The sequence below is a fragment of the Gymnoscopelus braueri genome, assembly GCF_963280865.1.
Source record: "Gymnoscopelus braueri genome assembly, chromosome: 23".
NCBI lineage: Eukaryota > Metazoa > Chordata > Actinopteri > Myctophiformes > Myctophidae > Gymnoscopelus > Gymnoscopelus braueri.
Genome location: NC_137625.1, coordinates 18,004,230 through 18,025,591, shown reverse-complemented (window position 1 = coordinate 18,025,591; position 21,362 = coordinate 18,004,230). Strand labels below are relative to the sequence as shown.

General features: G+C 42.7%; 1 protein-coding gene across 4 annotated transcripts in view; it reads right to left on the bottom strand.

Moving 5' to 3' along the window:
• Positions 1-2,673: 2,673 nt before the first annotated feature.
• celsr1a (cadherin EGF LAG seven-pass G-type receptor 1a) overlaps positions 2,674-21,362 on the bottom strand; it is a 156,902-nt gene continuing 138,213 nt past the window's right edge. For 2 of the 4 annotated variants that reach the window (XM_080421304.1, XM_080421307.1), the window contains 11 exons: positions 16,765-16,939; positions 14,871-14,983; positions 14,488-14,567; positions 13,544-13,670; positions 13,184-13,309; positions 12,479-12,609; positions 8,089-8,189; positions 7,476-7,619; positions 6,402-6,626; positions 4,666-5,014; positions 2,674-3,125 (listed from right to left, as the gene is read on the bottom strand). In XM_080421304.1, the coding sequence (XP_080277430.1) occupies positions 3,098-3,125; positions 4,666-5,014; positions 6,402-6,626; positions 7,476-7,619; positions 8,089-8,189; positions 12,479-12,609; positions 13,184-13,309; positions 13,544-13,670; positions 14,488-14,567; positions 14,871-14,983; positions 16,765-16,939 (1,599 nt within the window). In that variant the 3' untranslated portion in view covers positions 2,674-3,097. Of the gene's footprint in view, positions 3,159-4,665; positions 5,015-6,401; positions 6,627-7,475; positions 7,620-8,088; positions 8,190-12,478; positions 12,610-13,183; positions 13,310-13,543; positions 13,671-14,487; positions 14,568-14,870; positions 14,984-16,764; positions 16,940-21,362 lie in introns of all 4 variants that reach the window. The other 2 variants (XM_080421305.1, XM_080421306.1) reach the window with 2 other exon arrangements.

The window sequence follows — 21,362 nt, the reverse complement described above, 5'->3', positions numbered from 1 at the left end:
GTCCCTGAGCAAGACATTAACTCCTTACTGATCCACCCCACCCTCCACCCCCCCCCCCCCCCCCCCCACTCATCTGAGCCACCTGAGCAGCCATCTGCTGGGTAAATACTCCACTTTAACTAAACACTGCAAATCCCTTACTTAAAGGCTCTTAGGAGCTTTTATTTTCATGACTTTCTTAAAGCTGCAATCCCAAACTCATAGTTTAACCGATCTGTATGGTAGAGAATGTTGATACAATATCACTAGTACATCAGTAGTGGTTGGAGGTGGGCTCCCTACTCTTCCATTGAGACATTTAGACCGTGGTGTCGGGTAGGACACCTACTGGTTGACAAGTAGTACTGCCAAAAGCTCATAAGCACATTGTCTCCCCAGGCCAAGCGGGGATTACATCTTGCGGGGAGTGGTAGATCTGTGGTCTGTCATGCAACTTACGGATTGCAGCTTTAAAAGAGCAAGTCTACAGTATCTCCACTATTCGAAGTGAACTCGAGAGTGAGCCAAAGTCAGTGGTGGAAAGTAGCTAAACACATTTACTCAAGTACTGTACTTAAGTACAACCCAACCTCGTATTGTATCCAGGACTTTGGTAACGCGGTGTGTTTGTGTTTGTGTTTGTGTGTGCTCAATACAATCAATCAATCAGGCAGAACGGACACCGGGAAAGTGTCTTAGTCTTATGCTTAATTCATTCTCTGTTGGACAATGGTGTCGCTCGTCAAAGATAGCAGATCTGCAAGCTCACTGTGGGCTTGCGGATCTGCTATTGTTGACGAGCGACGCGGCCCTGCGAAGATAAGTATAACTCAGGCTTTAAAGCACAGTGCTTGGACAGACAGGGGAACCCTGTCACATTCCACTAAATAACTGTTCAAAGTGGTGTAAGTGATTTGTTTTTGTTATATTCTGATAGCGATCATTGCTATAAAGTGTTTGTTCACCAATAGGGTTATCTCTCTCTCTCCAGCACAATAACATTTAAGCTGAAAAACTCTCTCTCCTGATTTGGATGAAATAGCAACCCGACTGAAATTAAATGTTCTGTTTCTAATGAGCCCAAGAGATGGGGAGAGCCCCTGTTACTGGACACTCTAAAGCAATGATTAACCTTTTAACAAAAACCTTTAACTTTTTAACAAAAACCTTTTTGTTTTAACCCAAAAATATCACTTACAGCACCTTCCATTTAGACCTGAAAAAAGGGGACTTTGTACACTGCAAATTCCTGAGTCTTGATTTAACTCTGAGGTCCGTATGCGGGTCCAATTTACACTCTCAGAGTAAAAACGAACACCCGGGATTTGGCAGTGTATGAGCACTTGTGACATGGTGGATCACACAACCAAATGTGTGTGTTTACTGGGTGTACACATCCATCTGCATTGTATTTGGTGCATGGTACTATGCATGTACAATGTAATAATTATGTTTACCACATTGTATTATACACAAACACTCATACATGAGTGTTTCTATGCATGCATAAAGGTCTTTACACACCGCAGGCGTGACGAATAAACACGTCCATATATAATACGAAAATGTGTCGCCGAATATCTTTCATGAAACTTCTTAAAGTGGATCCCTCGTTCATACAGGTTGATTGCTTTATATGTGTTGAGAAATCGACACCCTCGTTGCGAATAAAAATTGCTTAGTATTCATGTTCTGTGTGGACGTTCTGTGTGAACTCATGATGACACAAATAACATGTCAAAAATATATATTTTCGGGCTAATTAATTGCACGAAAAAAAATGCTCTTGGTGTGTAAGGACCTTGAAACCTGAATCCAGGCACACGGGACAAAAGGCACACATTTTGACTCATTTGCACATCAGTCAATTAAAAACAACATACGATAGGATTTTTCTTCCATTCAGAAGCTATACAAAATAGACTTGTTTCTTTTGCTTTAGAAATATCTACAATTAATTACACTCTGAATGCACATCTGTCTGGAAGAGCACTTGGTGAGTCTGTGAGTCTGTCCCAAAAAAGTCTGAGTGACGACGATATTTTGCGCCACTCTGAGATGAACACATGCGTACAACAAGCTTCATGTCTGGAATAATCCTATCGACACAGGACGTCCCACCAGTGCTTATGTGGAACTTGTAGTCCTTTGTAAACCATTTGGACTACAAACGGGGGCTGCACAAGCATGCATCGTTTCGAGTCTGACGCCGCACTCGGCGGCCGCACACCTGTATCTACGTTATGTCCATGTGTACCGGAAACCGCTGCTACACACTGACCAAAGATCAGACGTTTTCCCCCATGTTAGTGGTTTAATATTTCAACAAAATCACCCTAGATCAGCTTGTGGGGGACAAAAAAAAAATCCCTCACAATCGTCCATGGAGGAGAAGGCAGCTTTGTTTCCGGTTCTGGCGGGCTCACAGTGCATTCTGGGGGAGTTTTTCTTTTCTTTTTTTCCTTTCAATTCTCGCTCCTTTTAGTGGTTTGTTTTTTTTGGCACACGAGGTTCTGTTGTGTCCCGTTTCAGTCCAACGTTCCCTTTATCCTTTCATCTGTCTTTTCTTTAACCGTGTTCTTCACTCAGGCAGTCTGTAGAGGGCACTGCTGCTGCTCCAGAGAGAGGAAGTGAGAGAGGGGCGGAACAGACGTGGAACGGACGGATGGACGGACGAATAGATAGAGATAGATGGATAGAGGTAGATAGATGGATAGAGATGGACAGAGATAGATGGACAGACAGAGATAGATAGATAGATAGATAGATAGATAGATAGATAGATAGATAGATAGATAGATAGATAGATAGATAGATAGATAGATAGATAGATAGATAGATGGACAGAGATAGATAGATAGATAGATAGATAGATAGATAGATAGATAGATAGATAGATAGATAGATAGATAGATAGATAGATAGATAGAGATAGGGCCTCTGGAATACTTGGAGCGTCACTCTCGCTCTCTCTCTCTCTCTCTTCAATGCAGAATCCCTCCTCTCGCCCATCTCATCCGCAATCACTTCTCTTTTATTGTCATCTCCTCCTCCTCCTCCTCCTCTTGTGTTCTCCTCCTCCTCTCTCCTGTGGAGGTGTGTGTGTGTGCGCCTCCTCTCACAGGGGAAGACTGCTCTGCGTTTTCCTATCAGGTCAGATTGAAGTCTCATTACTGTCACTGGGAGGACAGAGACAGAGAAAAACCGAGAGGGAGGGAGGGAGGGATGCAGGAAAAGACGAAAGGAGAGAGGGATGTGAAAGAGAGGTAAAAAAAAGAGAAGGGGAGGGAGGGGAGAGGGGGGTAGGACATGCGAGGTTAGATGAGTGCAGGGAGGTGGGCCGTAAAAACATGCAGCGCGGTGGTCTCCTGAATTCATCCATGTTGTGGTTGAATACAGTAGACCAGTGTTTCTCAACCTTTTTTATGTAAAAGTTGCATTGATGTAAAAAGTTGCCCCCCCTCCCCCCCATTTGATCCCAGTTTTATCTCTGGGACCCCCAATCTGCACTGTAAAATCATCAGTGTTAGATGGGACCAAATGGACCCGTTTGTATACGCTCAGAGTTCAATTATTTACAGACCAGTAAGGGTCAATTTTGTTCTTAACTATCAAACATTTAGTTGGGGACCCCCTGGGACCGGACAATGACATGTTGAGAACCACTGCAGTAGATCACTTATGTAAAAACATAAACAAGTAATCTCGTCACTGTTTACAAGCACGTTAATAAGGCCATTACTGGGAATAATCAGGTTATGGTAATAATTAGATTAAAGCGTTGACATGCACAGCATTAGTGCGATTACAGCAATCAGGTACAAAAATCAGGTTTGATGTGATCTACAAGCTCATAGCTACAAGCTTGTAGATCTGCTATTCAAAAAAAATCTTGACTTTTTTTTAAACGTTTTTTTTTCAAAAAAGAGTTTAAGAATCGCCTCAGGTCTTAATGGGTTAAAGGAGTAGTTGCGACAAAAACTAGAAAATCTCCATGAATTCAAGGCTTCATGGGGTGTGTAATTGATCGAAAATAAGTAATGTTTTGAGTGAACTACTCCTTTAAGATCGTACCTGAGTCGGGGCGCGTATCGCAGAGGGCCCGAGGGAGTGTGGTCCCGTTCCCGTGTGTGAAGATCTGGACAGAGACCTGGGTCGTCCAGAACTGCCGATCCGACCGATTTCACACTGGGCACCGACCGCACTCCCCTCAGGTCCTCCTCGGCGATACACACGGCGGGTTTAAAGTCGATCGTCGATATTGAAACTTTTCAAAATGTTCGCCTATTTCGACCCAACGGCCGTAATAGGGAACGCCAGCTTTTGGAGTGGTTAAAAATGGGTACATATGATATGCTTTACGCTTATCGTCTCTGTCGGGTGGAGACCTCATATGTCCAAAACTGTTACTTTTCAGGATTCAAATTCAAAAATATCAAAAGTAGCAGATCTACAAGCTCGAAACGCGTCGCTTCGTGCCGCGTTTTCGAGCTTGTAGATCTGCTACTTTTGATGCTTTTGTGTGATGCTGTAGAATGATCAAGTAGGGCGTTCATTTACGAAAAAACACACAACGTTAGAATATAGAGATAGGAGGTTTCTGCCCCACAGCGACGATACATGGGCGGGTCTCTAGTGGCGAACACGGACACATAGATACTGTGATAATTAGAGGACTATACTGACTCAGATTCGGACTCGTTGCCTCCGTTGACCGTGGGGGACTTGAGGTGCATCGCCAGGCCGCCGTTGGTCTCCCGGTACACCACGGGGCCAGTGGTGGTGGTGGTGATCTGGGCCGGGGGTCCGGTGACCTGCACGGGCCTGGGGGCCACGGGGGGCTTGACGGAGTTGACGGTGGAGGGCGGAGGGGCGGGCGGGGGCGGCGACGAGGTGGTGGTGGTGGTGTTGTTCTTGGTCGGGGGAGGGGAGGTGATGGTGGGAGGGTTGTAGTCGCTGAGCTTCTCCCTCAGACGGTTCTTCATGTTCTTGTCGGTCAGCGGAGGAGGGTAGCTTATCTTGTTCTTTAAAATACCTGAAGGACAGGAGATATTCAGTGGTGTAAAGTAACTAAGTACATTTACTCAAGTAAGGATAAGGATAATTCCTTTTAACAGGACGTTCATGAAAGTCTTTGCGGTCTTGTTTCCAATGAGGGCCTGTGAGCAATTAGGAGTTAAGAGTCTTGCTCAGGGACGAATTTCATTTCATCGACACATATGCTGGCCTGGCCTGGAATCGTACCTGGGGCAACCAGGGCCTCTGGTTCCCTAGGCGGGCTCACTAACCACTCAGCTATGGCCGCCCCCATAGTACTGTACTTTTTCTGTACTTTTACTTCTACTCCACTACATCTCAGAGGCAAATATTGTACTTTTACTCCACTACAATCATTTGAAAACTTTAGTTACTAGTTCCTTTGTAGATATAAATTATTACATTATAAAACATACATGAACCACTTTAGCCTGATTTTATACCTGCGTTGTGAGCTTGTAGATCTGCTATTTTCAAACATTTTTGTACTAATACTTTTGTACTTTTACTAAAGTAAATTTTGAATTCCGGACTTTTACTTGTAACAGAGTACTTCTACATTGCAGTATCGATACTTTTACTTAAGTAAAACCCTACTTTTTCCACCACTGGAGATATTTAGCTTATTTACGGAACAGAGTGGCTAAGTTTGTAGCCCCGAAAACTTGGAAACAAGTTAGTATTTTTCACTTCCTGGTTCTCTTTCTCAAAGTCTATGTTGTTGTTTTTTGGTTTGTTTAGTTTTGTTGTTAAATGCCTGATATAAGGTCTGTGGTTAACAGATTTTCACCTTTTGTTTTCTACAACATAAAATACATAACATAGTAAAATATCCCACCAGGGAATTTTGAAAGTGTTGGCATTTGCTAACAAAGTTGGCTAAATTAAACTACAGACGTTGTTGGGGACATTATTACACATCATCGTGCCGAACTCACAAGCCTTAGTGGTGGTGACATTCAAAACATGCGGCCATGATATTGTTTGTTCGTAGCGTAACGTTTGATTTTTACTTCTGGTGATCACATTTAGGCTTACATTTATTTAAATTAAAAAAACATAAAACAGGTGTTCATTTTGAAGATTATCCTACCCAAACGTGTGAGCATCATGAACGTTTATTTGCCACAGAGCTTATTTCTGGCAACAATCAAAAATCCAATGCAGAAATCCCACTGCCTTTTGTCAAGAGGACCAGGAAGGCGCATTATTGGCTGCAATAATCGATTGATTGACCGACGCTATCAAATAAGTCAAATAATAGCCAAACCAATACATCGGTCGAGCTACACCAGATGTGGGTTTGCCTCCTCATTAAAGTGAAGCGATTAATCCAACTTAATGGATGGCAGTTGGTTATTATTGAAGATAACAGACTATCTCACCCTTCCTGTGCTCGGGCTGCTGGTTGGTGTTGCTGTTGGCCTGGGCAGGGGGCGCTGTTTCCTCCCGCTCTCTGTCCGCCACATGGTTGAGCTCTACGTTCACCTTGGTCTCCACCTTTAGCCTCTCCAGCCCGCCTGGCTCCTCACTGTCACTGGCTGTGGTTGGCTCCGTCGGCCAGTAAGGCTTCACGTGATTGGCCACTGCCTCCACCGGATGACCTTTATCTTAAAATGGTGAAACACACACGATTCCACACCACACACATGTGATTAGCATGCTTTTAGAACACATGATTTTACTTTTACAATAAAACTATACTGTGCAATAAGTGTTACATTTATATACTTAACATCTTCCGCTTAAAGCTGTTGCCAAGATGGTACAAAATAGCTATCTCCAACTTTCTATACGTTAAGAACTATACAGATATATTTTAAATATTTTTACTTGTGAAAAATACTTTAGATAACTAAAGTATATAAACTTAAGTATTTAGATAACTAAAGATAACTTTAGGTAACTTTGGATAATATATTAAGATTTTAGAGACATTGGGTGGGATTTATCAATTAGAGTTAGAGCACTGTTTCCCAAACAGTGGGTCGGGACCTATTTGTGGGTCGCGGATGCATTTTCATGGGTCGCTAGTACAGTAAATATGCCTTTATTGTTTTTGTGTCCCACATTTGTATTTATTATTATTTCAAAACGTTTTGAAAAAAATCCTTAAAAAATCTTTTTAAATTAAATGCAAATTCAAACATTTTTGAATAGAATTTAATAAATTAATGATCTTTTAAAAAAGAAATTCCATAATTTAGAAAAATAAAACAAAACAAAAAAGATAACTTTTAAGAAATAGCGGAAATAGCGATGCGACGCGTTGTGAGCTTATAGATCGGCTATTTTCACTAGTTTGGGTCCCGGGGGGACATAAAATGTCTCTTTTGGGTCTCGAGCTAAAAAGTTTGAGAACCACTGTGTTAGAGACATGTACCTTTGGGTGTGATATATCAATGTGTTAGAGACATGTACCTTTGGGTGTGATATATCAATATGTTAGAGACATGTACCTTTGGGTGTGCTGTGGACAGGTTGTCTCTCGTTGTTCCACTGGGGTTTGATGTCCAGGTGGTCGTCCTCGCTGTCGGAGGAGTGCGACGACGCGTACGATGAGCTGTGTTCGTCCACCGACAACTCACTGTCCGAGTCAGAGTCTGACACAAAGACATGGATTCATTTAGAATGAGCAGACTTTGACAAATCAGTGCTATTGAACACCCTTTACGTCTGTGTTTTACAATAGTGAACCAATGAAAAGTATTAAAAAGTTAAACCTCTTAACTCCATTGGAGTTTTTTTTCTGTCTGACTTGGTCATTCTAATCAATGATGGACATAACAACTATCTCCACATTCACTGGTCAAAAACCTCTTAACTCCACTTGAGCTGGATTTGGGTAAAGTGATGATAATATAAGGACACATTCAAGTATCTGACATTGTATAAAGTCATAATACCAACTTTGAGGAGGCAGTATTGTGTTGTTATTATGTATTATGTCAGTCCCTGTGTGTGTGTGTGTGTGTGTGTGTGTGTGTGTGTGTGTGTGTGTGTGTGTGTGTGTGTGTGTGTGTGTGTGTGTGTGTGTGTGTGTGTGTGTGTGTGTGTGTGTGTGTGTCTCACCGTCTCCCTTGGTGCCGTTCCTGTGGAACAGAGGACCGTCCAGGTCTGTGTGTCCCTTGGCTGTCCCCGAAGACACGCTGGGCTTCTGTCCCGAGTCCTCCCTGAACAGGACGAGGAGACATGGAGAGAGGAGAGGAGAGGAGAGAGTTAAGCATCAGAGTGAATGTGAACGATGGTTCATTGTGACAGCCGTCACAAAAAAAAACACAGCCTTTCCGCCAGAAGATTGTGCAGTTTGACAGCATAAAAAAAGAGTCAAACATTGGAAGCTGCGCTTAATGTAATTAGTTTCCACCGAGCTGTTTATCATCTCTGTTCGGGAAGACATTTGAACCTGGAGGCTAGAAACAACTTCAAATCAGAATCCCAGCCAAATAAACAGTGTTGTGTTTTTCCATTCTGCTCTCGTTCTCTCCCTCTCTGCTTCTCTTCCCTCGCTCTTTCCCTTCTCTTCCCTCCCTCTTTCAGCGTTTGCTCCTCTCCTCCTCTCTTTGATCCATTTCTCAGCACAGAAACATATCAAATGGTTAACAGTCACTCTTATTATTATTGTTCATGGAGTAGAACTTCATTTCCCATCATGCACTAGTGTAGCTGTTCTCTTAGAAGCAGCCTGTGTTGAAGTGTTTACCTGGAGGGTAAACCGTGTGTGTGTGTGTGTGTGTGTGTGTGTGTGTGTGTGTGTGTGTGTGTGTGTGTGTGTGTGTGTGTGTGTGTGTGTGTGTGTGTGTGTGTGTGTGTGTGTGTGTGTGTGTGTGTGTGTGTGTGTGTGTGTGTGTGTTAACATTTCTCAATCTCTCTCTCTGTTATGTAATCCATCAATACAGCATGTCATATCTCCCCGGGGGGTATCTCTCTCTTGTTGACCCCCTGTTTCAGCTCCCATTACGCACTAATGACAGCTTTACGGCTTCAAACGTGCGATTCTGTACAAACTGATTTAAAAGCAGGTCAATGTGACACCGTTCATCCGCAGTGAAAACAAAGTGTCTGTTTTTCCATGTCTGTCACTGTTGAACATGAGAGATGTGCTAAACGTGACACCCTGTGAATTCGGACGGATTTTCATTGCAAACAGAGCGAACGCGCGCTGTGAACCAGAACCTGCATACATGATATGCATCCTAGGATCTGAATAATGTGCCCTGCGCCGGGCGCCGAGTTTTAGCTCCCTCTAGATCAGTGCTTCTCAGACTTTTTCCTGTCAATATATATATATATATATATATATATATATATATATATATATATATTCAAAAGGTTTGCAAAAAAAATCTATATTTTTCAAAAATAGCTAATCTACAAGCTCATAGCGGGCATGAAGTAACGCGCTATGAGCTTGTATATCTGCTATTTTTGAATAGCTAAATATGGCCAACCAATGCTCTAGATGGCAATGTGCCAACACTTTGCCTGACTACACCTCATTGTAAGATCATCATGCCCGCGGGCACATCTACATTTGGACTGTAAAACATTATGGGCGCTGGGCGTGAAAATGACAACTGCGTCAGTAGATTAGCAATGACACTTGCAATGAATAATAGATAAAACAATAAAATATGATTTAAAGATTTGCACAAATGTTCATGATTTCAAAAAGAAAAAATAGCAGATCTACAAGCTCATAGCGCGGCACTCGGTGCCGCGCTATGAGCTTGTATATCTGCTATTTTTGAATAGCCGGATTGAATGGGATATAACATCCATTCACAGAACTCACCAGTATAAACACACCGCAGCAGAACAAAAAAACGCTGCTGTTGTTTAACGTATATGGTCCACACACAGTGCATTATGTGTGTTCCATTTAGCGTTTGAAGTTCACTGTTGAATAGTGTAACACCTGCCTAGGCTGGGTTTTGGTTGGCAACATAAAATGTTTGGTCTGTATCTTGTTGCTAGTCACTGGCAATGTTGTTATAAAAGCAATAATACAGGCGAGATTGTGATTTATCGTGTTAAATCACAGCAACAGATGTTAAAAACACTCTACTTCCGTGTTGTGCCAAAAACAGCCTTAGCTGTCATAAAAGCATGATACACCACGGCCTCTTGTGTATTATAGATTAGCCATTTACATCCTATATACTTGCTGAGCCGGTTCAACCAGGGTCTATACTGTACCTGGTCCCCTCCTTTTCCCTCTACACCAAAATATATTTTCTGAAAATGTACAAGCTCACAAGACGTTCCACGTTGTAGATCTGCTATTTTCACTGAATGTTCTCCTATTTTTGCCAAATGTTCGGCTATTATTAACTAGTAAGATGCCTGGGTTAATGTGGTGAAATGACATATTCATGTTTTTGAGAAAGTTGTTGCCCTTGTTTTATTTGTGTCATGAAATGTCCTGTAAACATAATAAAGAGGTTATTATCACAAACACATGGTATGACATGGTGGGTCTGTTGTGTTTTTGCATGGAGGCCATGCATCTGCATAATCCCTGTGCGCTCTGGCATGCAGACGTTGATGTGCATTGCAGAGTTGATTTTGTCAACAAATAAAAACTAGACTAAAATGTTAGTGAGGGACTAGTGGAGAAGAGATCCAGTAGAACTAAAAGACAAGTCATTTTATGTTTGGTTGCGCTCGTGTGTTGCGCTCTGAAAATAGCCGATCTTCAAGCTCACAACGCGTCGCGCTGCGACACGTTGTGAGCTTGTAGATCGGCTATTTTCAGCATGCAACCAAGTGTAAAATCAGCCATTACGACGCCATCAAGGCACCGCCACAATACTTTTTAGTCGACTAAATCAACTGTAGATTTAGTCGACTATAATCTTATGATATTTAGTAGACTAGACTAACAGTAAAACATTTCAGATGACTAAAATATGACTAAAACTAAATGGAATTTTATTCAAAAGACTATGACGAAAACTTAATAAATATTTGCTGTCAAAATCAACACTGGGGCATTGTGGAGCAACATGCGAGTGCAGAAAGAGCAACAGATTTTCAAGGAAAACTTCACCCAAATAATTACTCACCCCGTGAAGCCTTGAATTTGTGGAGATCTTTTTTTCCCCTGCATTCCTGAGCCAATAATCCAATAATTGAGGACTCCAGGAGACCAAAAGTAAACTATATAAAAGAATAATCTAAACCCCAAAACAACTCTCACAGTGTAATCACTGATGAGTCAACTGATGATTCAGGTTAAAAAACAATATGGTTTTGCTCTTGTTCTTGCTCAATGAAGTCCAATATTTGACCTCAACTAGTCAAATATTGGATATTGGCTCAGGAATGCGACAACAACAAATCTCCATGAATTCAATGCTTCATGGGGTGAGTAATTGATAGAATGGGTGAAGTATTCCTTTAAGTAATAAAAATGAAGCAAAGTGAGAAAAAGCAGGGTGTGTGTGTGTGTGTGTGTGTGTGTGTGTGTGTGTGTGTGTGTGTGTGTGTGTGTGTGTGTGTGTGTGTGTGTGTGTGTGTGTGTGTGTGTGTGTGTGTGTACTGGGTCGGTGTTAGCATGTGTCAGACGTACATCAGCAGAAGTAAAGAACACAGAACAATATGACCTATGACCCACACAAATAAAAATGGGTTTAAATATAAACAAAGCCCACAGTCATCCATGCATTGAGGGACTGCTATAAACCATGCAAACTCCACAGTGTTAATGGGTCTATTTATGACCAATAAAGCTTTCTATATTATTATTACACCCAAAAAATGCACACACACACACACACACACACACACACACACACACACACACACACACACACACACACACACACACACACACACACACACACACACACACGCTTGCAAAGACCGTGTGTAACCAGCTTTGCCATGCGGTCAGTGTGTGTTAGCTGGCTAGCGATCAGTCCGCACTCACACAATATATTTTGCACGTTTGCTGCGGTAAATAAATAAATACAATTATTTTTCTGATTTGAAGAGTGGACTGTTTCTGTTGCTATATACACCACGCTGTACTGTATATAGCAGCGGTGACTCCCAAAATGTATATGTATTTGGCTGCGGACCCCCATCTCAATATTTTGTTCCAGGGACCCCCAGAAGCAAAGGTTTTAGTTCGCTTTAAAAAAAATTATATATATTCAAAGATTTACACAAATGTTAACGATTTTTCAAAAATAGCAGATCTACAAGCTCATAGCGCTTGTATATCTGCTATTTTTGAATAGCCAAAGTATAAAATAATGGTTAAAATCTAAAATGACATGATCTTTTCCTGGTCTTAATGGGTTATGACTGTTTGCTGTGAGTCTGCACCCGTCCTTGATTCCTTAAACTACTGTCAGTAGAGCACGCTTAGCTCAGTCCTATTGTATTTTAAGCAGCTAGCTAGCGAGCCATGTGGTTAGTGTGTTAACTGTAGCGAGCCATGCGGTGTTTGTACCTGAGTGTGTAAGCCAGGTAGCTGCTCTTGGCTGACCTGACTGTGCTGTCCAGTGACACGGTGGACTCCCCGATCGCAGAGCGATACAGCGGCCCGTCCTCGATGTACGTGTTGTTGCAATTCAGAGAGCGCTGCGGGTGCATGAGAGAGAGAGAGAAGGGGGGGGGGGGGGTTGGGGGTTCAGAACATAGGAGAAAATAACAGTACAGAGAGTCAGTCAGTTGAAAGCATGTTCTAATACCCTCCTTGGATAAAGGTATAATCTTAAATCTACTATAATCCTGTACGACCCGTCCAAGGACCCGTCCAAATGAATATGTATTTGACCCCGGGGACCCCACTTCGGCAACCACTAGCATAATCTGTGCAAAACTGTTGTAATGCTGTGATTGTAAATTGTGTCCAACAGAGCGTGCTGAAAGGCCAAGAGAAAAACGGATGGAGACAATCGGAGTGACCAATGAATGAATGCATGTGTAGGTGCAGTCTGGGGTGTGAACTCTGAATCCCTCATTCACCAAGCAGCTGCATTAACCAGTCAGATAAACTTTAGGGCCAGGCCTGTTAGCGAGCCGACATGTACAGTAGCTGTATCGTAATTAATATGTGTATTTTGTGTGTGTGTGCCTGTGTGTGTGTGTGTGTGTGTGTGTGTGTGTGTGTGTGTGTGTGCGTGTGCGTGCGTGCGTGCGCATGTTTCCTCACAGTGAGCAGAGAAGCTCTGGTAGCGCTGGACTCATCGGGGATGGTCTTCTTCCCTGTGAAGACATTCTTCAAGTTCTTCCTCACCTCTTTATTGAAGACGACATGGAAGAAAAAGATGAACACTCCCTGTGAGGAGAGAAAGTGAGAGCGAGCGAGAGAGAGAGAGAGAGAGAGAGAGAGAGAGAGAGAGAGAGAGAGAGAGATTTCAACTCACATCTACTGTCAGAGAAAACAAATGCAATACTTGTTATGTTCACATTCTCTCGCATTATGTGACTCGTACAGAATTCTGTCAGAGACTATTTATGTTGATCCAGTAGCCATGGCAACGAGCTTGAAATGGACCAGACAGACACTGACCTGCAGACAGCTGAAGATGGCAAACAGGTAGTGGAAGGTCATGACATCACTGTTAACCGCCATCAAACCCAGCAGCCAGGTGGTGCTGATGAGCAACAGCAGGAGGAACGCCATACGCAACGCAGGACTGCAGCACGCACGCACACACACACACACACACACACACACACACACACACACACACACACACACACACACACACACACACACACACACACACACACAGAGAGAACATTACATAAGCTATAGTGACTAACTTGAGTAAGTGAGTGAGTGAGTGAGTGAGTGAGTGAGTGAGTGAGTGAGTGAGTGAATCAATTAGTGTGTGAGTGTGAGTGAGTGAGTCAATTAGTGAATGAGTGAGTGAATCAATTAGTGTGTGAGTGAGTGAACGAATGTGAGTACATGAATGAGTGCATCAATGGGTGAGTGTTTAACAGTTTGTAGGCGGGTAGTCTCTCAAGCCAAACAACTCTTCCACAATCTTTGAATGCTAAAGAGAGTCTGTAATTCAGCCTTGCAAAAGTTGTGACAGGAAACTGTCATCTGTTAAAATATCTTTAAAATATATTTTTGAATGTCCAATTCTGCCAACCAGCAAGTTAGACAGGGTTTGACTCATTTGCTTTACAGTATAGTCTGGGGGGGAGGCAAGACATCCACTTTATTTTCGAATGATTTTCAGTGCTTTCGGGGTACAGCCTAATTTACACAAATGTATTTTGTGTAATACATTTGTATTTTGCCGAAAACGGCAGAGAATAGCAGACCTACAAGCTCACAACGTGTCGCAGCCGCGACACGTTGTGAGCTTGTAGGTCTGCTATTCTCGATGTGAGACACCCTCGCGCTTAAGTATAAATCGGGCTTCAGGCGGAAGCTTTTGACAATCGTGGTTGAGTCAACAGTCTGTCCAGATGAGAAGAGCAGGTTGCGTGACTCACATGGCTCCTGACTTCTCGAAGGCCTTCTGTCTGCGACCGCACGAAGCTTTAGCAGCCAGCACAAAGATAACGATGTTCACCTGTGCAAAGACACAAGAGAAACATCTCAACAAAACTTACAATACATCATTCAAGGACCATACGGTTGTTTTTGTATGTTTAGCTCATTGTTGAAATTGTTTTTTTTTTACCACTGAGCTAATAGAGCTTGTCTGCTTGCTCAGGGGAGAAATAGAATTTAGAACTTCAGGTCAAAATTTGTGTCAACAAACCAGAAACAGGTTCTAAATGTCTCAATAGAAGAATAGGAGAGCAGGGAGACCAAACACAACCACGCCAATTGTATAAAATAATTAAAAAAAAACATTATGACAGGCACTTACCAGGACAACTACAGAGATGGGTCCAGCGAAACTCCAGATGAGCGTGTCATGTACAGACAGCCAACAGAAGTCTGGGTTACCATAACCCTGAGGATCCAGGCCTACTGCTAGACCTACACACACACACACACACACACACACACACACACACACCCCCACACACACACACACACACACACACACACACACACACACACACACACACACACACACACACACACACACACACACACACACACACACACACACACACACACACACACACACACACACACACACGGGGGGGGGGACAAACAAAAAAAACATTAATATCATAAAAAGTGATCAAAAAGTTAATGAAGATATAAGTACTGAAAACTTTTACTCTGAGTTAAATTAACACTTAGGATTTTGTAGCGTAGTATACTTACTGTATATTTGACTGAAAAATTACAACAAACTCCTCAAATTGTGTTATGAATACAGTGCATGCTATTAATTTTCTATTAAATTAAATTTACCTAATTTACTTTAATTATTTTGTTTTCATTGCTGCTACAATGTTAACCCATTAAGAGCTGAGGATTCTAAAAAATGCCTTCTGAATCAGTAGTTCTCAAACTACTGAATTTGGGGGTGCGGACCCCTATCTGAAAATGTTTTGTGCCAGGGATCCCCAGAGGATTTTTATTCAATTTTTTTTTTGCTATGTATATAGCTCAAATAAAAAATTATACAGATGCTTTTTAATTTTAATCTTGCATATGAGATATAATGAGTACAATATTGTATGTATTGTATGGAATATATTCCATTCCCTCTCTCTCTCTCTCTCTTTCTCTCTCTCTCTCCCTCTCTCAGTGTTTGAGGGCGTGCCTGACAGCCTTCAGGTCTCTTTAACATGAGGAAAACTATTTGATTACATCTGTCTCACTTCTCTCGCTCTCTCTCTCTTTCTGTCTCTCTCTCTCTGTGTGTGTGTGTGTGTGTGTGTGTGTGTGTGTGTGTGTGTGTGTGTGTGTTTGTCTCTCTCTCTCTCTCTCTCTCTCTCTCTCTCTCTCTGTGTGTCTCTCTCTCCTCATCTTTGTGTTCTCATTCTCTCGACCACACTCATTCATCACTGTCACCCCTTCATTTTCATTTTCTTTTCCGTTTGTCTCATATCTCTCTGTACCCTCCCTCCGTCTGTCTGTCTGTCTGTCTGTCTGTCTGTCTGTCTGTCTGTCTGTCTGTCTGTCTGTCTGTCTGTCTGTCTGTACTGTATGTCTGTCTGTCTGTCTACACCAGTGTTTTTTTTAGCTCAAGACCCAAAAGAGAGATTAGACGATTGCCCGGGACCCAAACTACAAGCTCACAGCGTTTCGCTTCGTGTTGTGAGCTTGTGGAGCTGCTATTTTCGCTACTTCTTAAACGTAAAAAATATATATATATGGAAATTATTTTATTTTATTTATGAAATACTTTTGAAAAAAATTTAATTGATGAAAAGTTGAGACATTTTTGTTCAAACTTTTTAAAATCTTTTGAAATATATGTATACAGTATATATCTTTTATGTAGCGAAAAAAAGGGGATATTTACTTGCGACCCATAAAAGTTGGTCCGCTACCCAAACATGGGTCCCGACCCACTGTTTGGGAAACAGTGGTCTACACAGTTTAAATCCCGAGTGCTCATTTCACTCTACCTCTGCACGGGTCCAATTCCTACTCTCTCAGAGTTAAGGGAACGATCTGAGTTCGACCGGGATCTCTCTCTGTGTTCCCACGAGGATCAGAGCCTCTTCAGCACAAACAAGTAGCAGCATGAAGAACGCACTGGCATCTGCCAGTGTGTGTGTGTGTGTGTGTGTGTGTGTGTGTGTGTGTGTGTGTGTGTGTGTGTGTGTGTGTGTGTGTGTGTCTGTCTGTCTCACCAGTGATAATAGCTGGTATGCCCCAGCCCATGGCGTAGTAGAACCTCATGTGTCCGTGGTTGATGTTCCGGAGCTCGGTCAACATGCGGTAGATGTGTAGGCCCTCCACGAACGTCCAGGCAAACGTGCACATGTAGAAATAATGCAGCAGGATGGCTATCACCGTGCACACAAACTGGGGAGAGACACACACACACACACACACACACACACACACACACACACACACACACACACACACACACACACACACACACACACACACACACACACACACACACACACACACACACACACACACACACACACACACACACACACACACACACACACACACACACACACACACACACACACAGAGAGAGAGAGAGAGAGAGAGAGAGAGAGAGAGAGAGAGAGAGAGAGAGAGAGAGAGAGAGAGAGAGAGAGAGAGTCAATATGTGGTTTATCCAGATGAAACAGTAGATTTATCCGGAGTTGGTTTTCTATCCTCTCCCTCATTCTTTCTCTCCATCCTGTCATCACCCTGTTAATTGCTCTCCTCCTCTGTCGCTCGGATAATTAGCCATCCAAGCATTCATCCATCCATCCATCCATCCCTCCCCTCTATCCCTCCGTCCCTCCTGTCAGTTCGTGCAACCAACCAACATTTAATTTACAATTACTCCATTTCTGCACACATCGTTTGTTCCTTCCTTAAACACCCCTAGAGGAATGTACCACCAGTAGAGTTTACAAGTCCGTCTGATGGGAGATCAGAGAGAGAGAGAGAAAGAGAGAAAGAGAGAAAGAGAGAAAGAGAGAAAGAGAGAGAGAGAGAGAGAGAGAGAGAGATGAGAGAGAGAGAGAGAGAGAGAGAGAGAGAGAGACAGAGATCAAGACAGTCCCATAAATCAACCAAGATATGGCCGTAGGCTCAACACTGACAGCATTCCATAGGTCTTACACACACACACACACACACACACACACACACACACACACACACACACACACACACACACACACACACACACACACACACACACACACACACACACACACACACACACACACACACACACACAGGTATTCCGCACACGCGCATGCACGCACACACAGCTGCATACATATCTAATTTAGACACATTCAATTCATGCCTCTCTTTCTTTCACACTCTCTCTCTCTCTGTGTCTGTGTGTGTGTGTGTGTGTGTGTGTGTGTGTGTGTGTGTGTGTGTGTGTGTGTGTGTGTGTGTGTGTGTGTGTGTGTGTGTGTGTGTGTGTGTGTGTAAAAGTGATACAAGAGCACTTCACTGCCTCTCATCTTGTGTTCTGAACACAAAGATTATAGTGTTAGTTACTGTTCACAGCCCACAGTGACTCACTGGCTGAGTCACAGCCCAATGCAGTCAAAACAACCACACAGGCTAGGTATAGGTAAGCCACGCTTCTGAAAGTCACCATGCTGTTTGTTTGACCTAAAATCACAGTATTACTGTAATAGAGCTGTTGAGCTGAACGTTAACCACTTAACCCATTAAGACCTGAGGCCGAATCTAAAAACGTCTTCTAAATCCTAACAGTTTTCTGAAAAACATCCCTCCCAAAATAATATGTATTTGGCCGCCATCTACACCAAATCTCTTTGCCAAAATTAGCACGCACACTTGCTTGTGAGCTTGTAGATCGGATACTGCTGCAAATTAATATTCCCCCCAAAATATGATGGATCATGCTGGGGTTCAAGTAGTTAATACGCCTGGAAAAATAGTTCCTTACTGCAATTCAAACTCAAATCTTTGCTTTAAGAGGCTCTAACTAACAATATTGAGGTTGTTTAGCTAATGTTGACAAACCATTCCAGGTACAGTACAGTACATTCTGTTATGTTTACTGTACTGAATATGAACAAAAAATGCGATATATAAGAAATGTGTAAACACTGGTATGGTTCTTTAATGGTCTGAAAAACACCTCAGACCAGGAAGCTCATATTTCTCTGTCGGCCAAAACAATTCAACCACCACTTTCACAACCGTAACCGCACTGCTTTCTGCCTAGAAGAGGAAATAAAAACAGCCTCCCACTGACTGCTGGCTAACTGACAACGTAGCTAGTAGTGACTGGCGAATGACATTAATACTGTTGTGTGTAGCTACTGTGCTATTCATGTGGTCTCCAAAGTAGCCTCCTTGGTAAATAAAGAGTTTGCACAGGGTTTCCAAAGTCAAGTTGCAGCACATTTCACAAGGTACAAGGCCAGAATGTTTTAAAGCCGTTGTTCTCTTTAGAGCAGGGGTCTTCATTAAGGGGTCCGGGACCCCTAGGGGGTCCTCAGAGATACTGCAGGGAGCGCCGCCAAATGTTTGTGTGATAGGGACTTTATTTATTTTTACATGAACCACTTGAACCCTCGCATCCCTATCCTGGGGGGAACATTAGCCGAAAATACAAGTCGTTAAATGTCTGACAACACACATTTAACATGAATCCAACATGTAGTGGGGGGTCTCTGCTTCATCTCTTTCTCAGCTAAGGGGTCCTTGGCCTGAAAAACTTTGAAGACCCCTGCTTTAGATAATAACCACTCAAAAAGTCCAAAGTGGATCTCAGACTTCATGTGACCAAACTGTGATGCTACGTCAGTATGTATGACGTATACATCTGGGCAAGGTTTCTGCATGATCACAGCCCCATTGATAACCATTATAACATTAAAGTTCAATTAATTATTTAAAAAATATATATTAGGTGGCCTTCTGGCAGTGTGTACAATATATTTTTGCACTGATTGGTCCAGCGGTTTGCGAGATTACCTCCGGACACACAGGCGAGACAGACAGACAGACAGACAGACAGGCAGAGAGACAGACAGACAGACAGACAGACAGACCCTCTTCTAGACAGCACATATCTGAGTAGCCACGGTGTAAAAAGAGCTAAAACAGCCCAACCTTCAGCATACTGTACAACACGCCAAATAATTTAGATCTGTTATTTTGGCTATTTTTGCATTTCTTTTGAAATGTTTTGCCAATACTGACATAGCAAAAAAATTCAAGTCACACGTTTAGAGCCCAATATCTACTTATGTTGTCTCCTTTGTTTTTAGTTCAAGTATATTTTCATGACTCTGTCTATATCCTACAATTATGTCAAGACTCTTGAAATAAATCTCTACTCACAAAGAGGATTTACCTTCAATTTAACAGATTAATTATATTTTCTGTAGCGCGAGAGATGGAAAACGAAGACATTGGTTAAAAACCAACGCCCTAAGGCCAGCTCTGCTGACATAATACCAGTCCCAGCATGTCTCCGTGACACGCCTGGAGGTGTGTGTGTGTGTGTGTGTGTGTGTATGTGTGTGTGTGTGTGTGTGTGTATGCGCGCGCGCGCGCATGTGCATGTGTGCACACGCGCGCATGTCTGAATCAGCAGACTTCAAAGGTTTGTCTCTGCCTTTGTCCCACTGTGTGTGTGTGTGTGTGTGTGTGTGTGTGTGTGTGTGTGTGTGTGTGTGTGTGTGTGTGTGTGTGTGTGTGTGTGTGTGTGTGTGTGTGTGTGTGTGTGTGTGTGTGTGTGTGTGTGTGTGTGTGCGCGTGTGCGTGTGTGTGTGTGACAAAACAGTTAGCTGAAAAAAATAATACAAATAAATTATATATATACCGTAAATTTCGGACTATAAGCCGCGACTTTTTTCCCATTTTTCGACCCTGCGGCTTATATAACGGTGCGGCTCATCTATGGATTTTTACAGCTAACGGCCACTAGGGGACCTCCTAAATCTATGGATTTTACACCCGCGGCTTATAGTCCAGTGCGGCTTATATATGTACAAATCATTCAATTTAGCTGCTGCGGCTTATATTCAGGTGCGGCTTATAGTGCGAAAATTACGGTATATATATATATATATACATATACCATCTCATTTGGATCTCCAAAATGCACAGTTTTGCACGTTCTTTTGGAGTCAAGGAGTTTGTTTACTTGGAGGTTCTTATTGCAGTCAGTAATAGTCACTTTCAACCTGGTGTCCCTATTTTGGGCATGTAAAAAAAAGTCCCAAAAATACAACTTGTTTCCGAAACACCAAGCTCACAACGTGTCTCACTGAAACACCAAGCTCACAACGTGTCTCACTGAAACACCAAGCTCACAACGTGTCTCACTGAAACACCAAGCTCACAACGTGTCTCACTGAAACACCAAGCTCACAACGTGTCTCACTGAAACACCAAGCTCACAACGTGTCTCACTGAAACACCAAGCTCACAACGTGTCTCACTGAAACACCAAGCTCACAACGTGTCTCACTGAAACACCAAGCTCACAACGTGTCTCACTGAAACACCAAGCTCACAACGTGTCTCACTGAAACACCAAGCTCACAACGTGTCTCACTGAAACACCAAGCTCACAACGTGTCTACTGAAACACCAAGCTCACAACGTGTCTCACTGAAACACCAAGCTCACAACGTGTCTCACTGCCATTTTTACAAAATCTTCAAATAATGTGGAGCGCTCTTGGTGTGTGTGTGTGTGTGTGTGTGTGTGTGTGTGTGTGTGTGTGTGTGTGTGTGTGTGTGTGTGTGTGTGTGTGTGTGTGTGT